Source organism: Schistocerca americana, chromosome 9, assembly GCF_021461395.2.
Source record: "Schistocerca americana isolate TAMUIC-IGC-003095 chromosome 9, iqSchAmer2.1, whole genome shotgun sequence".
NCBI lineage: Eukaryota > Metazoa > Arthropoda > Insecta > Orthoptera > Acrididae > Schistocerca > Schistocerca americana.
This window is the reverse complement of record NC_060127.1, coordinates 163,583,266-163,608,197: the sequence shown is the minus strand read 5'-3', so window position 1 is coordinate 163,608,197 and position 24,932 is coordinate 163,583,266. Positions and strand designations below refer to the sequence as shown.

Below are 24,932 nucleotides of genomic sequence, written 5' to 3'. Positions count from 1 at the left end.
GTCCTTACTACTCCCTCCTGCTGTATACACTCTCGATGTGCCCTAAATGTATAACACACTGAAAAAAACTGAGTTTTGTGTTTAGTTTATCTTTGTGGTGACCCATCTGAAGTTGTTATTCAACTGGACTCCAGGTACTTTTATACGCTATGTTTCACTTAGTGGTGAACATTGACATCTATATATGGTACGAACAGGTCATTATTGATGGTCTGAAATTGCATAACACAAGTCTTTGTAAGATTAGGACTTAAACTGTTAACTGTGAACCATTTGTACACTTGATCAGATACCATCTGAGCCATGTCTGCTAGGGTTGAGTTTGGACCCTTGTTTGTAAGCTTGTGTCGTCAGCAGACGTTACAATTCTCATTATTTAACATGAGTACATGTCTTCATATACAACTCAAGTTTACCTGTATCATTGTAATATGGCCTTTGGACAAATATATTACTCACGCTAAACAATAACAATGCTTACAATTATATTTCACAGTCACAGAGTTCTCTGTAAGAGCACACTATATAAAAGTTACTTTCCATTTTCTACTGAAATGCTTATGATAGAGAAACTTCTTCCACGGTGACTTTTCACACTGCAGTTGAGTGTGTGGCGGTCTGAAACTTTCTGACAGATTAAAACCAGTATTCCGACAACAAGTTTGGAAGGTAGGAGACGAGACACTGACAGAAGTAACACTGTGAGGGCAGATCAAGAGTCATGTTAAATAGCACAATTGACAGAGCACTTATCCATAAAAGGCAAAGACACCAGGTTTGAGTCTAGTCTGGCATAGTTTTAATGTGCCAGAAAGTTTTAGAGAAAATTTTCATACTAACATGCTAAATGATATAAGAGGAGTTGAACAAAGGCTTGTACAATAGGAGCACTTACCTCTCATTTTATTGTGCCATCAGCTCACTGATACACTGTACAGCTTCCGGATGTGAGGCTATTATGTCACGCCAACCTTGAGTGGACATGACTTTACAAAGATTCTGTTTAATGTAAAGGACTGCACGGCCCCACAGGATGTCACAAGATAAAACTTGAGCATTAGCGGCAGTTTCTGCAGCATTGTCCACATTCAAACAGCTGGCTATGTGATTTTCACACTGTCCCTTGAGCTGGTGGAGCTGGTACTTATCAGCAGCAATTAAAAGATCCCACGGCATGTCCTCAAGATCCGGTGCCACGCCCTTGTACATGTATAGCAGAACCTGCTTCAGCACTCCCGGACTCACGTCCTTGACCTCCACGTGGCCCTCCTTTGCTTCCTTCGTGTGTGGTTGCAGCATGGCCGCAAAGTAAGGGCTCTGTACAGACAGTAGAGCTCTGTGTGCCTTTAGAACTGTGCCTCTTGCATGCAGTTCAAAGTCTGTGAGTTCTTCTCTGTCAAACATCCTCTCCAAGCCTTTTACTATATGTATGTATGGCTCAACTTTCCCTGCCACAGGCAACTTGTCCTGCGTAATGCACTGGATGCGGATTTCACACTGCAATATTACTTCATCTTCTTTTTTTGATGTACCCAAACTCCTCACAAGATTCTGTTGTGTTTTTCCTCCTTGTGACAAAGAGTACCATTTGCTTGGGAAGACTTCTCGTTTTTTACCACAAGGAATAATCTCATCAGCTTTCAGCATTGCTCTTAAACACTCTCCATTTTTGCACTTTTTCAGCAAAAAGCTCAGGTAAAGTCCATCTGACTGGTTTGCAAGCACCATGCACCATTCACTGGAATTCTGGTGGGCGAACGGGATTGACTCGATGGCGGTACTATCAGACGGCAAGATTGACAGCCCCTTCACAGTCCAAGTGCTCAAAGATGAGAAATTCTCAAACCTTGTACTAAATGACTGCTTCAAAATTTTTGGAGTCCCTGCTGCTACTTCTGCAATACTACTTGGTGTCTTGTATCCATGACATGAAGCAGTTGCTGCAACAATTAAAGATTGTAAAATATCACTAAACAAGATACTGCAACTATCTACCACACTATCTAGTGCAATACCTGTATTTGATATGTACAGAATTATTCAGTTGATGCTATTTTACCACAAACATTTTTGGAAAGAAAAACTGATGAATTACTAACCCAGAACATAAAATCACGTGAAATTCATCCGCACAGTTAAATCAAATGATGAAAAGTAGTTTAACTGCAGCATGTTCACTTTTATTAAAGAGAACAAAACCAGCCAAGTCACAAAATTACAAATATGGGTTCAAATTATCAATTTAAAGTAGAAGTACATCATTATCAGTTGTAAGACTTCAAAACTGGCAATGTGTCCTTGTTACAGAGCACTGATTTCGTAACCAACCACGTTAAGGAACAAGCAACATGTCACAGCACTTTTTGTCTGGAAACTTGTGTTGTTAGATTATGCAACAATGTGACTGTATCAGTAGGAAAAATCACAGGCTGCTGATGTATTGATGCCTCCTTTTCAATAGCATTTTCTCTTAGCTAAAACCAAAAGAATTATTATGGATAAAAAAGAAGGCAAAAAGTTCTGTCCATATAAAAGGTGTGGTATCTTAACAATTACGATGTTCAGAAGCACCAAAGTGTGTGTAAACGAGGAAAATTGCTGGCTCAAATAAAGCACTGATTGAAGACATTACTCTTTCTTATATGTAAACTGAAGGTGGAGGGGGGAGAAAGAAAGGGAAATGGAAGGGATTACTGATGTCAGCTGCATCGAGACATTACAGTGGCAGTGAGTGAAAATGTGTACCGCACCACGATTTAAACCCCGATTCTGCTGATAACTGGGCAAGTGCGTTAACCACTGTGCCATCCAGGACGCAGTATTATTGCATCTGTGCAGACATCTTGGCACGCCTCATGGCCAAACCCCATTCACATCGAGCATCACCTATCTGCAGTCTGTGTCTGTGTCCTCCATGCTCACTACTCTGAGATTCCCGCAGGAGGTCGGACATATTTCTGCATCTACAATCTACACTGCAGAAATGGATCCGTGCCCATCTAGAACCAATGATATCAATGTATGGTGTCTGTTATTTCAGATGTGTCCACAAGAACAGACACCATTCATTCATATAATTACTCTACCTGTCTCTAAAACAAGACATCTAAAATGTGATGCAGAAAAAACAATTTTATAAAACAATAATATGAGCTAGTGAAACAGCTAGCAGTTATCTGATATTCTTCTTGATACGTTATCATCCAGTTCATGTTTAAATGATTTATTTTATTGCAATAAAGAAAACTAATTACACATAAATTTATCTTAACTGCTTCCTGCTGGTAATTTAAAAACGTACAATTTTATATAAAAAAAAGTAAAATTATAAATTTATTGCAATAAAGAAAAGTAATTATACAGCATTTTATTTTCATTTAACTGCTTCCTGCAGAATATCTAATAATGTAAAAGGGGTACACTTTTATATAAAAAAGTGATATTAAAAAAATCACTATTTTTTTCCTGAATAAAGGTTAATTATGAATCAGATTTTACAAACCAATAGAACTTATTTATTAAACCATTAAGGATGTAATTATGAAAAGAAAGACAAACGTTTGTGTCGATCATTACTTTGTCTTATCATACCCGTATTGAAAAAAATGCCTTCAGTGACCTTGACTGGTTTTAATAATTGGTCACTCAAATTTTACTTGTTGTATACATAAAGTGTGGCAGGAAAAATACATTATTGTATTTATTAGATAAAAACTCTACCTACCAAGTGGCGCAGAACACACACGTGAAAGAAGGTTACAATTAGGCAAGCTCTCGGAGCTAGTGGCTCCTCCTTCAGGCAGAAGGGTTGCAGGGGAAGGAAGAGAGGTGAAGCAAAAGGACTGGAGAGGTAAAAGGAAAAGGGGTAGATTTTGAGAAAGTCACTCACAACCATGGGTAAGGGAGACTTACTGCATAGGATGAAAAGGAAAGACTGATTGTTGGGGACCGCAATGGATGAGATTTGAAAACCTGAGAGCTTAAATGGGGAAGAGAGGGTAATATGCAAGAAAGAGATTACTGTTTAAACATCGTGCACGAGTTAATAAGTGTGAAAAGTTAAATGCATTGTATATAATAGAGGTGCGAGGGGAATGGTGAAAAACTGACAGATAAGACAATGAAAAATATAGAAAACTAAAATGGAGTGAAGAAAAGAGTAGTTAGTGTAAATAAATGCCGAGACACAAGAAATTAACGTAAATTAAGGCAAGGTGGGTGGCAAGAGCCTAGGACATGATGTAGTTCCCACCTGCAGACTTCTGAGAAACTGGTGGTTCGGGGAAGAATCCAGATGGCACTTGTGGTGAAACAAGACACTGAGGTCACAATTGTCATCTTGTAAAGCATGCTCTGCAACAGGATACTGCATATTGCCTGTATGCCTATGCCCATTCATCCTAATTGATAATTTGGTGATAGTCATGTTGATGTAAAAGAGCGAACAGTGCTTACATAACAGTTGGTATATAATGTGTCATTTCACGGGTGGTTCTCCCTTTGATAATATAAGTTTTGCCTGTTACAGGGCTGGTACAGGTGGTGGTAGGAGAATGCATATACCAGCTGTTATGTAAACACTGCTCAGCTTTTTACATTGGCATGACTATCACAAAATTATCAATTACAGTGAATGAGCTTAGGCAGAGGGTGAAACCTGGCAACACACAATATCCTGTTGCAGAGCATGCTCTACAGCATGGCAATTGTGACCACAATGCCTGTTTCGTCATATGCACCATTTGGATTCTTCCCCAGACACGAGTTTCTCAGAACTCCGCATCTGGGAACTAGCGCTAAAACACGTCCTTGTTTCTCGCCACCCACCTGGTCTTAATTTACTTTAATTTCTTCCACTTCAGAATTTCTTTACAGTAACTACTCTTTTCTTCACTCTGTTTTACTTCTTTCTTTTTTTCTACACCTTTTATTGTCTTACCCATCTATTTTTCACCGCCCACCTCTGTTACATACAATGCTCTTAGATTTTCACTCTTAGTAACTAATGCACGTTGTTCAAACAGTAGTCTCTGTCTTGCATATTACCCTGTCTTCCACCTTTAAGCTCTCAGGTTTTCAAATCTTGTCGGATGCAGTCTCTAACAACCAGTCTTTCCTTCTCATCCCGTGCGGTAATTTTACCCTGTCCCGCAGTTCTGGGTGACTTTACCAAAGTCTGCCCCTTCTCCTAGACCTCTCCAGTCCTTTTGCTTTACCCCTCTTCCTTCCCCTTCACCACTTCAACCTGAAGAGGGAGCCACTGGCTCCGAAAGCTTGCCTAATTATAACCTTCTTTTGTGTGTGTGTATTCTGCTGGCACCTGGTGAGTTGTTTTGTCATATATGATTGTTTTGTTATTTTATTATATTTATGGGTTGTTTAAGGGTGCACATGATGCAAAATTCAGTACATAAAAGATCCCACACCAGGGGGCAACAACAGCTCTAACCCAGGTGAGCTTGGGCGACAGATACAGGCACACCATTTCGTGCTCCTTCTTCACTCATAGTAGTTGGTTAGTGGTGGCTTGCCAATCTCTTGGATATGGCTGAGAGCCTGGAGAATGTGCTGGACAGGGCAATAGTCAAGACAGCAAGCAGAGCATGCAGTCTCATGTTACGTTCTGTACTGTGTTGAACGGTATCATCATGGAAACTCTGAGATGGGGTACAGCCACCGGCATTAGCACATAATAAATGTGACAGCTGCTGTCCTGTGCAAACCAGACGTGATTGTGCTGTGTACATGGCACTCCACACCATCACCAAAGCTACTGGGCCCATATTATGATGACTAGTGCCATTTGGTAATGTCTGTTCTCCTCAGTGCTTCTACAGATAGATCTGTCCATCATGATGCTGTATGCAGAACCGAAATTTGTTGGAATAGATGTCTTGTCTGCTACTTGTTTGGTGTTGCTGCAGGGCACCCCAATGTCAGTGTGCCCGGATACCTAATGCAAACGAGCCCAATTCTTGACACAAGGTACATGAAATTGCTGTAGGATCCTGCGTGGCCAAGTGAACAGTGTGTCTGTCCTCTTGGGCAGTATTCATGTGAAATCCTGTATGGTTATTGTGTGATCCTTATGAACCCATCAATTACATATACACAAGACAATTGTGGTATCCCAGCCACCGCTAACAGCAATATTTCAGAAACATAAATACAGTCTTACGTGGCACAACAGTGTCCACAACCATGTGGGTTTGCTCAGTTTTAAGCACACTGGACTTGCATTTGGGAGGATGATGGTTCAAACCTGTGTTCAGTCATCCTGATTTAGGTTTCCTGAGATTTTCCTAAATTGCATGAGGCAAATGCCGAGATGGTTCCTTTGAAAGGGCACGGCTACTTTCCTTCTCCATCCTTCCCTAATCAGAGCTTGTGCTTCCTCTCTAATAACCTCACTGTTGACAGGATGTTGAACACTGATCTCCTCTTCCTCCTCCTCCACCACAATTGTCAAATTCTGACACGTGCTGACAGATATTCTGTTTCTCACACGAGGCATAACATGATCTTACAAAAAAAGTTCAAAGACTGTTTCTAAATTAAGTATGAGGAGCATTCAAAACACATTTTTTCTGGTTTTATTCAGGATTCCAATACACATTATTACTCCCCATTCTTTTGGTTACTAAACCTTGTTTCTCAACATAATCTCCGTTCAATGCGAAGGCCATATGCCATCTTACTGCTACATCATATCACACCAACTGCTTGATGTTGAAGCCAACTTCTTGCTGCATCAATAACCTCCCCATCGTCCTTGTACTGCTTCCCGTGGAGTGCAACCTTCATTGGGCCAACAGATGGAAATTGGAATTTGTGAGATCCGGGCTATAGGCTGGATCAGGAAGAACAGTCCAATCAAGTTATATAAGCTCCTCTCATGTACACAGACTTCTGTGACACCTTGCACTGTCATGGAGAAGAATTTCATTTGCATTTTTGTGGTAGTGAATTTCTCCATTTCACTGAGCCTGGCACGTTTCACTTCAGAGTTAATTGTTCGAGGGAGGACGTGTCACAGAATATGTGGTGTCACCGCCAGACACCACACTTGCTAGGTGGTAGCTTAAATCGGCCGCGGTCCATTTAGTACATGTCGGACCCGCGTGTCGCCACTGTCAGTGATCGCAGACCGAGCACCACCACAAGGCAGGCCTCGAGATACGGAATAGCACTCGCCCCAGTTGTACGACGACTTTGCTAGCGACTACACTTACGAAGCCTTTCTCTCATTTGCCGAGAGACAGTTAGAATAGCCTTCAGCTAAGTCCATGGCTATGACCTAGCAAGGCGCCATTAACCGTATCTGAAGATAGTCTTATTTGTATTATCAAGAGCGATGTACCAAAGGACTATATAAAAGTTAAGTATTCGAGGAGCTGCATACTTTTCTTATTACCATTCACTACTTATCCTGTTCCAGAATTCACGCCCGTCTGCAGTAACCAGCGTGCATTTAGGCCTCCTCTATCTACAAGGTGTTGGCACATTTACCAACACATCATTGGCGACGAGACAACGGAAAGGGTCTTGTTCTTTCTCATTGCTTACATTTACTTGTGTCATGGCTTCGCCACAATCTCCAGATGTACTGTCTGAATTTTATCGCTTGCAGAATCAGCAGATGCAGGCGTTATTGGATGCCCTTGGACAGCTCGTCCAGGGTCAACGTGCACTGCCACACGATGCGGCCGCCGCCGCTTCATCACTACCGTAGCCACAACATGCAGTTGCACCGCCGTTTCGCAATTTTGATGCACAGCAAGAGACCTGGACTGAGTGGTCACGCCAGTTTGGATTTCATCTCGCCGCCTACAGAATTCAAGGTAACGAGCGGCAGCCTCATTTATTGGCGTGTGTAGGGGTGCAAACGTACCGTGTGATAGAGAAATTGTTTCCCCGGCGTGACGTAGCAACTCTGTCCTACGAAGAAATTTTGTCGGCATTGGACGCCTATTTCAAAGAAACAGTTAATGTAGTTGCAAAAAGGTATACTTTCTTTCGTACAAAACGTACGGCCGGTCAAACCAATCGGGAGTGGGTTGCAACTTTGCAAGGCCTTACTAGGGATTGTGCGTTTGAATGTGACTGTGGCCTTCCTTATTCTGATACTATGGTGCGTGATGCAATTGCACAGAACGTTTCTGATGTTCGCATACGGGAACAGATTTTGAAACTAGTTAATCCCTCCCTTCCACAAGTGATAGACATATTGGATAGACAAGACACACTTGACTTTGCTCAGGAATCATTTGAAACTTCGCCAGCTGTGTGTCGCATTAACCGGCCCGCCGGGCGCGCTGCGAGGAACTGTAAACAGCCTTCGCGCACGTCCGCACAACCACGTGTCCCGCGAAAGCGAGCAAATGCAGTGCTGAGATCATGCCCGCGGTGTGAAACTAGACATTCGCGTGAGAATTGCCCGTCACGCCAAGCTATTTGCTTTTTCTGTAATAAGAAAGGACATGTTCAAAGTGTTTGCCAGAAAAAGCTCAGATCAGACACTCTTAACCATTCCAGGCCCTTTGCTTCGCGCCGGAATCGAACCAAGGACACTCAGGCTCGTGGACCTTCACCCATGGACATTCATGTAGTTAATTCCACTTCGCCCAGTGCCACTCTATCTAACAGTGACTGTGTTCGTCCCACAAAAACTGTGCGTCGACGTCGCCGGAAGTCACGTCAATTAGCAAGTGATGCTGTACCTGTATCAGTTCAAATTGCACGAGACAGTCGCTCTTGTCGTCAGCAGGACAATAAACTTTTTGTAGATTTGGACTTCAATGGCACGGTCATACCATTCCAGCTCGATACCGGAGCTGCAGTTTCATTGCTCAATCACGACACGTACAAACAACTGGGCAAACCTCCGTTGCGTGCCGCAACTGTTAAGCTCACTACATATTCAGGACAGAAAATTCCTGTGTTAGGACAGTGCAGCGTTCTTGCAACATACAAGGGACAAACAAAACTTGTGTCATTTTACGTTCTTCGTTCTTATACTGCAGTGAACTTGTTTGGTATAGATTTATTTCAGTTGTTTAACATGTCTATAGTAAATCAGGTCCTATCAGTGAATCAGACTGTGCCTTCAGACAGTGTTTCTCGTCTGTGTCAAGAATTTGCAGACATTTTTGCACCGGGCCTAGGTTGCACTAAGAACTATGTAGCACATTTGGAACTGAAAGTAAACACGCAACCGAAATTTTTCCGAGCGCGCAATGTTCCCCACGCATTGCGTGATGAGGTCGCAAGAACATTACACAATTTAGCATCACAAGGTGTGTGTGAATGTGCGCAATGCCTCTTCCCTTTCAGCTCCGCTTCATCGCTTACGCCGTACGAGTGTTCCGTTTCTCTGGACGACGGAATGCGAACGCGCCTTTCGCCAGTTGAAATCGGCGTTGCTTTCTAATACTTGCCTTACGCCATTCGATCCCCAGAAACCCCTTTTGTTGATGGTAGATGCATCGGATTTCGGGATCGGTGCTGTGCTTGCGCACAAAGATGGATCGCATGATCGCCCTATTGCCTTTGCGTCAAAATTGCTCTCGTCTGCGCAAAGAAATTACTCGCAGATAGAGAAAGAAGCTTTGGCTCTCGTCTTTGGTGTTACTAAGTTCCATGATTTCTTGTATGGTCGTCACTTTACCATCATCACAGACCACAAACCTTTGACGTCGCTTTTTCATCCGAACAAGCCTGTACTTCCGCGTACAGCACAGAAATTCATTCGTTGGTCTATTTTCCTCTCGCAGTACTGCATCGATATCTTGTATCAGTCCACTGCTAAGCACGGAAACGCCGATGCGTTGTCCCGTTTGCCTGTTGCTGAGGATAAAGCATTCGATTCTTCCGAACTTGCTTGCATGTTTATTGATTCGGAAACCGATGACGTGGTCGAATCGTTTCCGATTGATTTTCGTCGTGTAGCTACAGCCACAGCTGCTGACCCTGTCCTTGCTACCGTTTTGCGTTTTGTTGCTACGCAATGGCCTTTGTCAAAGTCTCGGATCGATGATCCGTTGGTTCGCCGATTTTTTGCTCACAAGCAGAGACTTTTTGTTCGACGTGGTGTTTTGTTGTTGCGTTCTGATAATGATCAGTCCAGAGTCGTGGTCCCACGTTCGTTACAGTCCTCTGTCTTACGGCTTCTTCGCCAAGGACATTGGGGTATAGTGCGCACGAAACAACTTGCTCGTCAGCACTGTACTTGGTTCGGAATCAATGCTGCGATTACGAATATGTGATCTTCTTGCATGGCGTGTGCCGAACAACAATCCGCACCGCCGCGGAAAGTCTTTGCATTGCCGAAAGCCACTCCCCCTTGGCAACGCTTGCACATCAATTTTGCTGGTCCATTCTGGAATGCTAGATGGTTGGTTCTGGTAGATGCCTTCAGTAATTTTCCTTTTGTTGTCCGGATGTCTTCCACGACGTCCTCTGCCACCATCCAAGCGTTGTCTGCTATCTTTTGCATTGAAGGTCTTCCGCAGACTATTGTTTCCGACAATGGCCCACAATTCATGTCCGCAGAATTTCAGTCATTCTGCCAGGCCAATGGTATTCAACATCTGACATCCGCGCCGTTTTTGCCTCAGTCAAACGGTGCCACTGAACGATTGGTCCGGACTTTCAAGTCACAGATGTTGAAGTTGAAAGCGTCACATTCTCGGGAGGACGCCTTGTTGCTCTTTTTGTCTTCGTATTGCTCTCAGCCCCGAGATGGTCGCTCGCCGGCTGAGTTGCTTCACGGTCGTCCTCATCGAACCTTGATGTCTTTGCTTCACCCGCCGCATCAGGTTCCTGTGCAGCGGCAGGCTTCTGCTTTTGCTCCAGGCGACGTTGTATTCTATCGCAACTATCGAGGTTCACGGCGTTGGCTCGCAGGGCGCATTCTTCGCTGCCTCGGCCACGCGATGTATTTGGTTTTGGGGGCCTCTGCTGAGGTGCGTCGGCATCTCAATCAGCTGCGCCTCTGTCATCGCACGGGTTCTGCCGTTCCCCGTCTGCTTTCAGCGACGGTGCCGTCCGGTCAGGGCCCTGGGGACCCATCTACTGGCTCGCCTCATCCCCAGGTGTTACCGACGATGCCTTCCATTTTGCCCCATGGCGACACGCCGCCGCCGCCGCCTGTTCTCCCGCCGGCGCTGCCCGCATTCGACGCTTCGCTGCAGCCGCCAAGCGCCTCCCTGGGTCGCGCGCCGCCGATCGCTTCCCGTGACCAGCTGTCCTCCGCCATGGAACTCTTGCCCGCTCCGGACCACATGACGTCATCGCGCGTCGGCTACCCCGACGCAATGGAGGTCGACCCTTCGGCCCCTCCTGTCTCTTTACGGGCGCATACACCGCATGTTGACGTGCACCCTGGACTAGGTTTTCAGGCGTTTCCTAGCTCCCCTCGGACCGAATGGCTGGGTGCGGGTGGCACAGCCTCGCCTGTTGTTAGGCTCCCCACCCCATCGCATACGTCCACATGGGGTCCTCCCCACGGCGGGCGGAAGCCTTATCACACGACCGTTCGCCGATTTGCGGGGGAGGAATGTGGTGTCACCGCCAGACACCACACTTGCTAGGTGGTAGCTTAAATCGGCCGCGGTCGATTTAGTACATGTCGGACCCGCGTGTCGCCACTGTGTGATCGCAGACCGAGCGCCACCACAAGGCAGGTCTCGAGATACGGAATAGCACTCGCCCCAGTTGTACGACGACTTTGTTAGCGACTACACTTACGAAGCCTTTCTCTCATTTGCCGAGAGACAGTTAGAATAGCCTTCAGCTAAGTCCATGGCTATGACCTAGCAAGGCGCCATTAACCGTATCTGAAGATAGTCTTATTTGTATTATCAAGAGCGATGTACCAAAGGACTATATAAAAGTTAAGTATTCGAGGAGCTGCATACTTTTCTTATTACCATTCACTACTTATCCTGTTCCAGAATTCACGCCCGTCTGCAGTAAATAGCGTGCATTTAGGCCTCCTCTATCTACAAGGTGTTGACACATTTACCAACACATCAGAATAACCCCTCCAAACCCCACGAGACCATCGCCATGACTTTACTGGCTGAGTGTGCGGCTGTGAACTTTTATTTCGGAGGAGAGTTGGTGTGGTACCACTCCATATTTTTTTTTCTTGTTTGAAGTGATGGAGCCATGTTTCCTCATCTGTGATGGCATTAAAAAAAATTGGCACAATCAGTCTCATAAGTAGCTACCAGTTCCATACAGGTGATTCTTCATTGCTCTTTATGGTCTACTGTTAGGCAGCGAGGAATCCAACGGGTACCCCACTGTTAGATGAATGTTTCAGCACTTAAAACGGACTACCGGCTGAGCAGCAAAGTGTTTGATTGTGATCCCTTCGATCACCTCGAATGAAAGTGTCCGCACATTCCAACACTGAAGGGCCCGCAGCTGTGTGCGGCCGACCAGCACTTGGGAAATAGAACAGGTTTGTGTGACCTCATTGCGATGATGGCAGACACATCTTGCTTTTGTTCACTGCAAGGTCTCCACAGACTTTCTGCACATGCCTATGAATATCTGCAATGCTCTGATTTTCCACCAAAAGAAACACAATGACAGCTCTCTATTTGGAACACATCTCCATTATAGACACCATTTTGAAGGCTATGTATAGTGCCACCACCTAATGAAGCTTCTTGAAACTATAGGGGCTCAAGTGGGAATATTCCATGATGTCTCATAACAAAATCTCCATTTTTTTAAACTGAACTGGCCCATAAAAAAGTGTTGTATTACTTATTGCACATCCCACATATATAATAAAAATGGTACTTCCACTTACTTTGTGAAGTTATGCTGTAATGCTAATGCTTTTTATACCCAAGCATGTATGCTTGATTAATTGTGGTATTTGCTGCCTGCCATCTCCACAATGTTGCAGTTTTAATGCTTGTCACTGTATATTTAAAACATAACAGTCAATGGAAGGTGTCCTATTCTCCTCTAGAGTAGCGAGATGCACTGAAGTGACACACTTTACAATAACATCTCTTTATTAGAGCCTCACTAATTATGCCTATGAAACTTGAGAACAGCAATGTATTGAGTAGAAGAAAAGATTAACAATGACACAGTCCTCCAAGGCTGTAGGCAGTCTCCCAAACAGCAGCAGGTGCTGTGACAGCATGATCCTTTGAGGGTGAGAGCTCTTAAGACTGCTTAAAGGTAATAACACGGTCCCAAGAGGCAATGAGCATGTTGGCACTCATAACAAATACTGTGAAATGGTGCCCTCGGAGCAATTGCTGGAAGCACAGCATCAAGTGTTGCTCAGGGCAAAAGCAGCACGGCACCTTGGTGGGTAATGAAGTAGCAGCAATTGGTGGTATCCATAATGGAGAGTCAAGGTGGCTACCAGTTGCTCGGAGTTCGGGACATAACTGGCTATCGGTGGGCAAAGTGCTGACGTAAGTACGTGCCTGCGGACGAATATGTGCACAGTATCACATCAGCATGTGACTATATAGATGTAAATTAGTGCCTGTGATGCAGCACTGCGTGCTGTGATTTGCGGGCCACATAGTGGCGAGACTGGTGGCCCCCGGATGCTGTGGCAACTCCTGGCAGCTTGCCCGTACCAAGCACCTTATCTCTTCTACATCTACATCTATACTCCGCAATCCACCTGACGGTGTGTGGCGGAGGGTACCTTGAATACCTCTATCGGTTCTCCCTTCTATTCCAGTCTCGTATTGTTCGTGGAAAGAAGGATTGTCCGTATGCCTCTGTGTGGGCTCTAATCTCTCTGATTTTATCCTCATGGTCTCTTCGCGAGATATACGTAGGAGGGAGCAATATACTGCTTGACTCTTCGGAGAAGGTATGTTCTCGAAACTTTGACAAAAGCCCGTACCGAGCTACTGAGCGTCCCTCCTGCAGAGTCTTCCACTGGAGTTTATCTATCATCTCCGTGACGCTTTCGCGATTACTAAATGATCCTGTAACGAAGCGCGCTGCTCTCCGTTGGACCTTCTCTATATCTTCTATCAACCCTATCTGGTACGGATCCCACACTGCTGAGCAGTATTCAAGCAGTGGGCGAACAAGTGTACTGTAACCTACTTCCTTTGTTTTCGGATTGCATTTCCTTAGGATTCTTCCAATGAATCTCAGTCTGGCATCTGCTTTACCGACGATCAACATTATATGATCATTCCATTTTAAATCACTCCTAATGCGTACTCCCAGATAATTTATGGTATTAACTGCTTCCAGTTGCTGACCTGCTATTTTGTAGCTAAATGATAAAGGATCTATCTTTCTGTGTATTCGCAGCACATTACACTTGTCTACATTGAGATTCAATTGCCATTCCCTGCACCATGCGTCAATTCGCTGCAGATCCTCCTGCATTTCAGTACAATTTTCCATTGTTACAACCTCTCGATACACCACAGCATCATCTGCAAAAAGCCTCAGTGAACTTCCGATGTCATCCACAAGGTCATTTATGTATATTGTGAATAGCAACGGTCCTATGACACTCCCCTGTTTACAAATAACCTCGAGAGGGGCCATAACTGTGAACCCTACACATAAAAGTGGTGGCTAAAATATGCAGGGGGCAGGCCTATGTACTCAACAAAATGGAAACCGAGTTAGCACCTTACCACAGTACACACAGAAAAGCACACTGCAACACATAAACTTCTTTTTGTGAACAATTTTTACATGGACATGGTATCAATAAAAAGATTAATAACTGTTGTTAAAGTTTTTAGCAACTATAAATCACACATGAAGAATGTATGTTTGGCATATGAGAACCGTAATTACTTACATTGACCGCGGTTTGGACAGTAGCTCATGATGTCTGCTAGGAAGGCAGTACTTATTTGTAGAAAGTGATCCTCTCTCCTGCAAACAAAATTCATACTCTCTTTTCAGCAATTCAGAGGTAAAAAATGAAATGAACATATGGCATCGTTGGCCGGGAGGGCCCTATTCGGGAAAGTTCAGCTTCCAAGTTCAAGTCTTATTTCATTCGATGCCACATTGGGCGACATGCGCACCGGTAATGAGGGTGAACTAATGATGAGGACAACACAACACCCAGTCCGTGAGTGGAAAAAAAATCTCCAATCCGGCTGTGAATTGAACTTGCGTGGGAGGCGAGCACATTACCCCCAGCCAAGCAGGCGGACTTCAGAGAGGTATTTCTATTACATAAGCAGGCTTCTTGTACATCTTCCCATACATTTACAAATCGTTATCAGTGTGAGAGGTAGCCCAGTTTTCAATGCAAAATAGAAGCTCTAAATTACTTAACACTTTGCAACTGGTGAATTATCCACATCAGACAGTGGCAATGCCTAGATAAATGCTGGCAGTGCCTAAACAAATGCAGCATGGAAGTTCAATGCCGATAATTCTACAATTTGTTTTTTAAAAAAGGTCTGAGATGGTAACTAATAATGTTCCATTTGATGTCTATACAAACTTCTCTGTATATTACAGGGTTCCCCTACCTGCATTCATGCTGCTCTTCTAATTTTTCGATTTTTCCCTTAAGTCACTGTGTCAAGTGTTTCTTGTCATTTGGAATTTAGAATAGAACTTCCTTGGCCTACCAATCATCCTGTGCACGACTACATGTTCAGGCCACCTTCATTTAATTTTCATTACATGTAGGGCCTACTTCAACCTCTTCAATTCGTTTTCTGATCCATTAACCTGTCTCTCCCAGTACGCCCCAACAAATATCTATCAAATAATCGATGAGCAATCCTTTCCTTTTGAATAGTGTTTGCTTTAAAATCCCTTGTCACGCTGCTAGAAACAATAGCTGGTAATACACACTGACTATAAAATTTCTTTTTCAGACACATCATAAACTTAAGTTACCAAAACTTTATCGAGCACTCAAGTCATCAAAACTTTATTGAGCTCTCGAAATGCTATTGCTTATTCTGCTTGCATCTTCTGGTGTCCAATTCAGCTACAGATTTTGACAGCCTTAAATGGAATAACCTAACAACTATTTCAGTGAGTGCATGGTACATTTATACAGTTTTCTTTCCAATGTGTTGTCAGCTGGGAGACCTTGAGGGGTATTTCAGTTGCCTAAGCAGAAAGAATTATGCAAGAGAGCTATCTTAAGTGTATCATCTGAATGTAGCTGACACCAAAGCATATATAGTAAGTACAGTATGGTGTTATATTTGCGTTGAATGATGATGAGTGAAGCAAAAGGTTGAAATCTGGTCTGGCACATAGTGTATTCCTTTTGAACGGCACCAAAAGGACTGTCAGGCTTAATGAATCCACCCAACAGAGGGCTCATCCTTGACAGGTCCTTTCATAAGATTCTGCAGAGGCGTTGGAATTTTATCTATGATAATGATGCGAATTCTGGTGGTTAACAACCTTATGCCATCTATTGTTGCCTCCTACATCCTGCAATGAAGATTTTTTCTACCCCCAGGTTATGAACCACATGAGTGTGCATTGCAGATAACAACAATATAGGTAGGTTCTTGATTACACATTACTGTTGCATTACTACATCTGACTTTCATGACTAATTTGACACTCAATCAGACCTAATTTCAAATTTGCTCAACGAAGTTTCTTCATTACTTTCTGAAGATTTTCTGTAATTGAAACATCAGCAAAAAGATGGTGGTTCTGATAATTCCATTCATGTACAGGATGTTTGTTTTAAGTTGAGATAACCAAATATCTTAAAAATGAGGCATTGCATGAAAATAATGTTCTACATGAAAAGTACACACCTGCCTGTGCTTCAACAGGCCAGCTCCTAATCAGCCCTCCTGTGTGTATGGCGTCAGCTGTGTATTTTCTTCATTAATTTCTGAAGATTTTCTGTAATTGAAACATCAGCAAAAAGGTGGTGGTTCTGATAATTCCATTCATGTACAGGATGTTTGTTTTAAGTTGAGATAACCAAATATCTTAAAAATGAGGCATTGCATGAAAATAATGTTCTACATGAAAAGTACACACCTGCCTGTGTTTCCACAGGCCAGCTCCTAATCAGCCCTCCTGTGTGTATGGCGTCAGCTGTGTATTTTCAATCCATCCAATTTTTACTGCATATTTGGATGCTACATTAAAAAATTGTTGTCCATTTGTGGTAGATGATACTGTACTTGACAAATATGAGGTGTACCTGTTTTTGTCGTTAAGAACTGATGCATTTGATTCTAATTTTCATTTACAGTGTAAATGTAGACCTTTGTGTTCTAACATATGGTATTTATGTTCAAAATGTGCTTCAGTGCTGCAAGTTTGATTGTACAGTACAATGTGGTTAGCCATTTCAGTGTCTTTTCAGGAACTATACTTAGCGTGACTCAGGTACAACAAGTGGCTGTAATAGTTGTGGGATGATTCATTTCAGTGAGTCCCCTTGCCACTTACAATTGCAGTGCTCGATTTTGGTGAGTGTTTACAGTTACGTGTGCATCCATGGCAGGTGCGCCTGTCATTAAAACTTCACAGATGTTTTATCTTATTACAGTGGTTGTGGTTTATATTCTGCTGGTAGAGAGAATTATGGTGGTTTGATGGAAACACACACCAAAATCAGTCACCAGGGTGGAGGGCTTCAAGGATGGCCATTGCAATCAAGCATTTTGATGGTTTACAAACTCACCACAACCAACCCTGAAGGGAACAGAAAACTAAGTCATCATACAAGTAGCTTCTTTGCCAAAAATTTCGAAATCTAAACATATTGTTTGTACTGCACAATCACATTTGCAATACTAAAGTAAATTAGAAACAGGCAAAAACAGGCTCATTTTGAGTCAGTTATAATGTATGGTATTACTTTTTGTAGTAACACAAGCAAAATGATTAGAGTATTAAAATTAAAAAATCAATTATTAGAAATATTTGCAATGCAGAACCAAAAGAATCCTGCCACCCACTGTTCAGAAATTTAAAAATATTAAGTAAACCCTGTTTGTACATTTATGAACTGATTATTTTTGTACACAATAACCCTAATTTAATTATAGACAATAATTTTCAACATCAATACTGCACTAGGAACAAGAAGAATTTCATGCTTCCCCACTCATAGTTGAAAGAGATACGCACAAATCCCAGAACACATGGGCATGAAAATTTACAATGTTCTAGAAAAGAAACGAATCCACTGCAAGGAGCTAGAGTGCTGAAACAAGAGCTATGAAAGTTGTTAGTACGAAAATGCTATTATTCCTTACAAGGCTTTTGAACCATCAAGGGAAAATCTGAGCAACTAAGCAAATGGCTACTAATTAAGCTTAGTTTTATGTGAAATAAAAGACTGTAATAGCTACATTTTTTACATTAATGCTATTGGTATGTATTGTTTCTGTAATACATTTGAATTGTAATTGTGTGTTGACAGATCCGTTGTACATGAAATCTATGATTTAACTTTGTACATTATGGGATAATAAAAATTCTGATTCTAATCAAGACTAATTGAGTGACTTCAATACTTTAAAGCCGGCCGGCCGCGTGACTGCTCCGGTCGCAGGTTCGAATCCTGCCTCGGGCATGGATGTGTGTGATGTCCTTAGGTTAGTTAGGTTTAAGTAGTTCTAAGTTCTAGGGGACCGATGACGTCCGATGTTAAGTCCCATAGTGCTCAGAGCCAGGATTCGAACCTGCGACCATAGCAGTTGCACGGTTCCGGACTGTAGCGCGTAGAACCGCTCGGCCACCACGGATGGCCTTTGTATTTTCATTCACTATCATTTTCTGGGCAAAACATCATTCAAGAAGAAAACAGTTCTTGCACAAAAGTGTAAAATGAGGATAATATGTCATGTCCAGTTGAGAACCTCTTACAGACATCTCTTTAAAAACTTGCACATATTGTAAACAGCTGAGCCTTGGTGTGGCACAGAAAGAAGTGAGGTAGGCTATTCAGCCATAAAAATCTTTGACCATCTACCCAGTGAAGTAAATACTTCTATTAAAATTAACGACAAATAAAAGCTGGTATCATATCTGCTAGCACGTGTGTGTGTGTGTGTGTGTGTGTGTGTGTGTGTGTGTGTGTGTGTGTGTGCATGAGAGGGGACAAACTGATAAAAATTGTTATAAATTAGATTTTAAAAACTTGAAAAATCATGTAAAAGGTCAGCATGTTGCCATAAAACACTGGCAGAGGTGAATTTAAGGTGAACTACTACAACCAACTGCAGAGCTGTCTAAAAGTATTTGAAGTTTTAATCAGACATAATACTACTTCCCAGCCATATTTTGCAGCCATTCGGTAGAGACAGAGTAATGTATCAACAGTGGAAATGGTGAATGGAAGGGCACAGAAGATAATATTGATTGATTAACTTACAAATTAATAATTTCATCTAATTCTCTTTAAGTTGCAACAGTCATGCATGTTAACAAGGGGAATAGTACTGTAGAACGAAAACAGTATCCATGTAGTTTTATAATTTTGTGGCTGGTGATCTTTTGTATAAATTAAAATCATTAGTCCTTTAAGTTCACCAAAACCAGTAAATTCCATATAACCAAATTTCAAAGCATTTTGTAGCTTTGAAAATAACAGTTTGATCTTACGCCCTTTTATAAGTAGCTGAATGTCACACAGAACAGACAACCCGTGATTTGAAAATGACCAAGTAACATATTTATTAGACAAATGATCATTTGTGGAAAAATGTAAATTAATGCAGATGAATAGGAAAAACAATTATATAATATTTGAATACAGAATTAGTGATGTGCTGCTTCACAAAGTCATGTTGATTAAGTTTCTAGACATAACAATGCAAATGTATATACGAAATGAAACAAGCACACGTCACTTGTAGGGAAGGTGTTTTAAAGATATAAATTTAAGTAAGTGCAACTCATCTACAAAGGAGACAATGTAGAGAACACTTTTGGGATTCATTCTTGAGTGTTGCTCCAGTGTTTGCGACCCCCACTAGATCAGATCGTAAAACATACTGAAGCAATTTAGAGGGATATCTCTGGGTCTGCTATCAATCGGTTCAATTGGTGTGCATTACAGGAATGTTATGCAAACCCTAATGGGAACCCCGTGAGGGCGGAAGACAGTTTTTTTCATGAAAGACTATTGAGAAAGTTTAGAGATCTCACATTTTCAAAGATTCCAGAACAGTCCTACAGCCAGTAACATATATCCTGCATAAGGACAGCAAGCACAAGATAAGAGAAATCAGGGCTCATACCAAAGCTTATAGATAGCTGTTTTCCCCTCAGTCCATCAGCAAGTGGAAAAGGAAAGGGAGAGAATAATATAGTGCCTCGTAGACTGTCTCTGTAGAGGTAGATACCACAGCTGACACGATAATAAAAACAATCAAAATTGCTCATGGATCATTCGATGGGTCCCATGTTCGAGTGTCAATCTGGCACACAGTTTGAATTTGCCAGTTAGTTTCACACCAGTAGTCACTCCCTGCAGAATGAAAATTTCATTCTGGAAACATCCCCCTGGCTGCAGCTAAACATGTCTTCTCAACATCTTTTGTTCAAGGAGTGCTAGTCTTGCACTTTTTGCAGGAGGTGTCCCGTGAAGTTTCGAAGGTAGGAGATGAGCTACTGACAGAAGTCAAGCTGAGTCATACTTGGGAGGCACAGTCAGTAGAGCAGTTGCCAATGGAAGGCAAAGGTCCAGCACCAGTCTTAATCTGCCAGGAAGTTTCATATTGGCATACACTCTGCTGCAGAGTGAAAATTTCATTCTGGCTTATAGATCTGAATTCAATGTATTGCACAACTACTTGAACATAACAGAGGAGAGGCTGCTATCTGCTGGGTTACAAAAATGCTCAAACTCATTCTACAAGCCAACTAAATAAGAGGTAGCAGCAGAAACATTTCAGCTGCTTCAGATCCATCTAGATGACTTCGTAAGCCTCCTAATAACCACGGATGAGTGCCAGGTGTATCACTACTATCCTGAGCCACAGGAGAAAAGCAAGCAGTAGAAAGCTGCAATCACCACTGAAGGAAATGGTGAAGACCCAACCAGCACCAGGCAACGTAATGCTGAGCATTTTTAGGAACCGTCACAGTGAGGTGCTAACAGATTATGCTCATACGGGACCACACTACTAAAATCTCCTGGTGAGGCTATGCTAGACCATCAGGACAAAGTGTCTGAGGGCACACTCTTCCTCAACATTAACATCCTAACTCATTCTGCAGAGGACAGATGTCCACGGTCCTTCTTTGGGCTATTGAAATTCATGGCCTCCCACCACTTACACTTGCTGACAGTGACTTCTTCCTTTTTCCCCAGTTGAAAAACTATTGCACGGCAGAATTTTCAGAATGATAATGAGGTGATTTTCAAAATGACGCAGATCCTGAACAGCCAGAATGCAGACTTATACAACCAAGGCCTCCATCAAGTCATACATAATTGAAAAAGCTGTGTTGCCTTGAATGGGGAATGTGTGGAGAAGGAATATTAGGTATGTTCTTCAGCTATCATGAAGAATAAGTTATTGGAATATTAACATTAATAAGAGCTCCATGTAGCAAAATTGTGTTTCTGGGTCTTCTACTAGAGCTTGTTGAGAGGTCTGTTAGGTTATAATGCTTACTGAACATGAGTTTAGTTGATCAACAGTCCACAGATATACTGCCAGTTCAACATGCACAATATTTCAGCAGTCAGGTACGTTGCCATCATCAGCTGTATTGGCAAACTGAGCTATTGGGGGTGCATGGCTGACTTACATTACATTCCCCCATGAGCCATTCCCTCCACAGTCTGTGTCCTAGGGAGTGCATCAGTGGCCATGGAGGCAACTGCATTAGCATCTGTGGTAGTGCAGTTGAAGTAGCTCTGTCAGCCCTGGCTGCCAGATTGTTGCATTTGCTGAGTGTCTCCGTGATTATACCCAGTGCCGGTTCCCGAGCCTTGTTCATAATTTAGCCACACTCCTGGTTAATAAAATTATTCCTGGCACAAATTTCAGTGGCTTCTCTGACAACACTGTCACAGTATTTTGAAGTATGCGCTAAAATCCTGGGACTTTCGTATTCCCTCACATGATTCTCTGACAGCCAGTTAATGGAGAATACTAGGAACAAACAGACAAAGTTGGAATGGGCAGCCCATTCTTGCAAGTGTGTGCGAATTTTTAAATGAAGCACTTTGAGGAAGAACCCCTCAAATCATCCAAATGGAAATCCACCTGCTTTCCCTATTATGGAGATGACATACTCATCATCTGGACCCATAGGAGGGGCAAACTGCTTAACTTCCTTGCACACCTGAACTCCATACACCCCAACAACAAACTCACTATGGTGATCAAAAGGAGGAAACTACCATTGCTGGACGTCAGGGTCACAGAGGAGCTGATGGAACCATGGGCCACTTAGTGCACAGAAAGAAAATGCATACTGCCTCCTATTTGCATGTACACAGCTGCCCTCACCCTGCAAACCACTGTGAAATACATGGTACTTCTCACTATACCATCATCCATGTCCGGAGTGCAGTAAAAATCATTATTTAAATGCTTCAGTGTGCAATGTAATTAGTTTGATCATGATTTCATGTTATTTGTGGAAGTGGTATGTATGGGGTTGTAGTATACTCCCGGATTCCTCTCTTAACACTGGTTCTTGAAACTTTGTAAGTAGGTTTTGAGTGCTGAGATAGTCAGCATGTAACTTAAACTGTCAGTCACTCTAGGTTGCGAAGCAACTGCGTGACACTCTCATGTAACGCCAACAGATATGCAACCACTCATGCCCCCACTCTTTGTATACACTCAATATCTGGTGTGACTTCCACAAACATGAACAATATCCTATGAAGCGTCACACAAGTGTTTTGTGAGCAATCTCCTTTGCAGATTATCTGCACCTTTCTAGTAGCGTACCAACAAACAAAAATCTGCCACCTGTTTTACCTATGGTTGGGATTATGTAGCAGCCCATTTCATATCCCCACAAAATGTTAAACTCTTGAGTCACTTAATTCCAGTTGTGTCTCATTCTACAATTTGTGAAGTGCAGAATATCACATTTCTCAGCATTTAAATACAATCTTTATACTAGTTCGAAATCTTACAAAAATCTTAAAAGAATATTTCAACAGCTTTCTCCAAGTGGTACTTCATTACAGACAACAGGTTCACCTGCCAATAGTTGGGGTCACTGTTAATATTGTTTAGCATGTCATTAATCTGAACAACATGAACATCAAATGTCTTACATCTACACAGGTACTTCACGTCACTGCACCGTGTGTGGCAGAGAGTACTGCTGCATATTTCCTTTCTTGTTCCACTCGCTAATAGAGTGGACCAAAAAGACTATCTATATGCTTCCACACAAGCCCTAATTTATCTTATTTCATCTTTAAGCTCCTTATACAAAATGTATGTTGGCAGCAACAGAATCGTTCTGCAATCGGCTCGAATGCCAGTTCTCTAAATTTTCTCAACAGCATTCCTTGAAAAGAACATCACCTTCCCTCTAGGGATTTACATTTGAGTTCCTGGAAGCATCTCTGTAATAGTTATGTGTTTTTTTTAATCTAATGGTAACAAAATTTAGCTGCATCACTCTAAATTGCACCAATGCCTTCCCTCAATCCTACCTGGATCAGATCCCAAACACTTGAGCAGCCCTCAAGAATGTATTGCACTATCATCCTACATGCAGTCTCCTTTAGAGATGAGCAACACTTTCTTAAGATTTCCCCAATGAAATAAACTTGACCACTTGCCTTCCCTACTACAATCCTCATGCACGCATTCCATTTCATATTGCTTTGAGGTGTTACACCTAGATATTTAATCAATGTGTCTTTGTCAAGCAGCACATCACTAATGCTATATATATTTGAACATTATGGGTTTGTTTTTCCTACTTGTGCACATCAACTTACATTTTTCCAAATTTAGAGCTAGCTGCCATTCACCACACCAATCAGAAATTTTGTCTACAGCCTGTTTAAAATTACTTGGTAGTTGAAATTTTTCACTTGCCATTACAGTGGTGTCACACAGCTGCTGGCTACAACTCGGTCACAGGCAACACACAAACATAGTAATCACTTCCACAAATGTTGCTAATGTCAAACGTGGAACAATGTTGCAAGCAGCTGCTGCGAGGAGTCATGGAAATGGGAAATGTTCAGTCGACAGCAGATTTTAGGTAATCAACGACTGAACTGTGAGACAACGGATTTTTTAGCCTTGAATTTAAACTCATGTCCTAACCTAACCACAACCTCATGATGTGCAATGTATTTGAGAAAATGGAGATCAGTAATTTGCATCCAAACTAAAATCATGATCATTTTGTTCACAGCATTTAAAGCTAACTTTTAAGAACAAACTCAAGACAGAAGAATTTCTTAATATGTTTGCTTCCATAGTCATCTCCTGTAGCAAAATTTCAGTTTTAGCGATAAAAGCAAACTAATTTCTTGCTATCATTGATTACTTGAAACTACCCGCACACTGACTGCATGGGATGCCACATTACCAATCGAAGAGTAGTTCTGGTTGACACTTGGTTGCAAAATATAGTTGACACAAACACATTCCAACAAAAAATGAATTATAGGAAGAAAAATAAGAGCAATTAAAAAAAGTCAATATGATTACAAAAATATGATTACATTTAAACCGATTAATCAAATAAAAATGATAATGAAATTCCTTTGATTAGGTTTAGAAAAATAAAAAATTTCCTTGTATTTGAATCTTCAGCCTTCTACATGTCAACGTCATATGCTAACAACACTGCTATGACATTACTTGGCAACTGGCTGTCGTACTTATGACTCTGGTTGCCTGCTTACGATAATCAACTGACAGCCTTCAAAAATGTTATGGCAATTTGGCAATGGCAAATGATTCAGGAATTATGATGAGTGCTCTGATTGAAAGAATGAT

The 24,932-nt window shown here is 42.2% G+C and overlaps 1 protein-coding gene across 1 annotated transcript; it reads right to left on the bottom strand.

The window, feature by feature from the left end:
• Positions 1–903: 903 nt before the first annotated feature.
• On the bottom strand, positions 904–6,203 carry LOC124550775 (speckle-type POZ protein-like). Its single transcript, XM_047125498.1, has 2 exons — positions 6,179–6,203; positions 904–1,940 (listed from the first exon to the last, which is right to left on the bottom strand). Exons 1-2 carry the CDS (start codon positions 6,201–6,203, stop codon positions 904–906), a joined length of 1,062 nt encoding a protein of 353 aa, XP_046981454.1.
• Between the last annotated feature and the right edge of the window lie 18,729 nt (positions 6,204–24,932).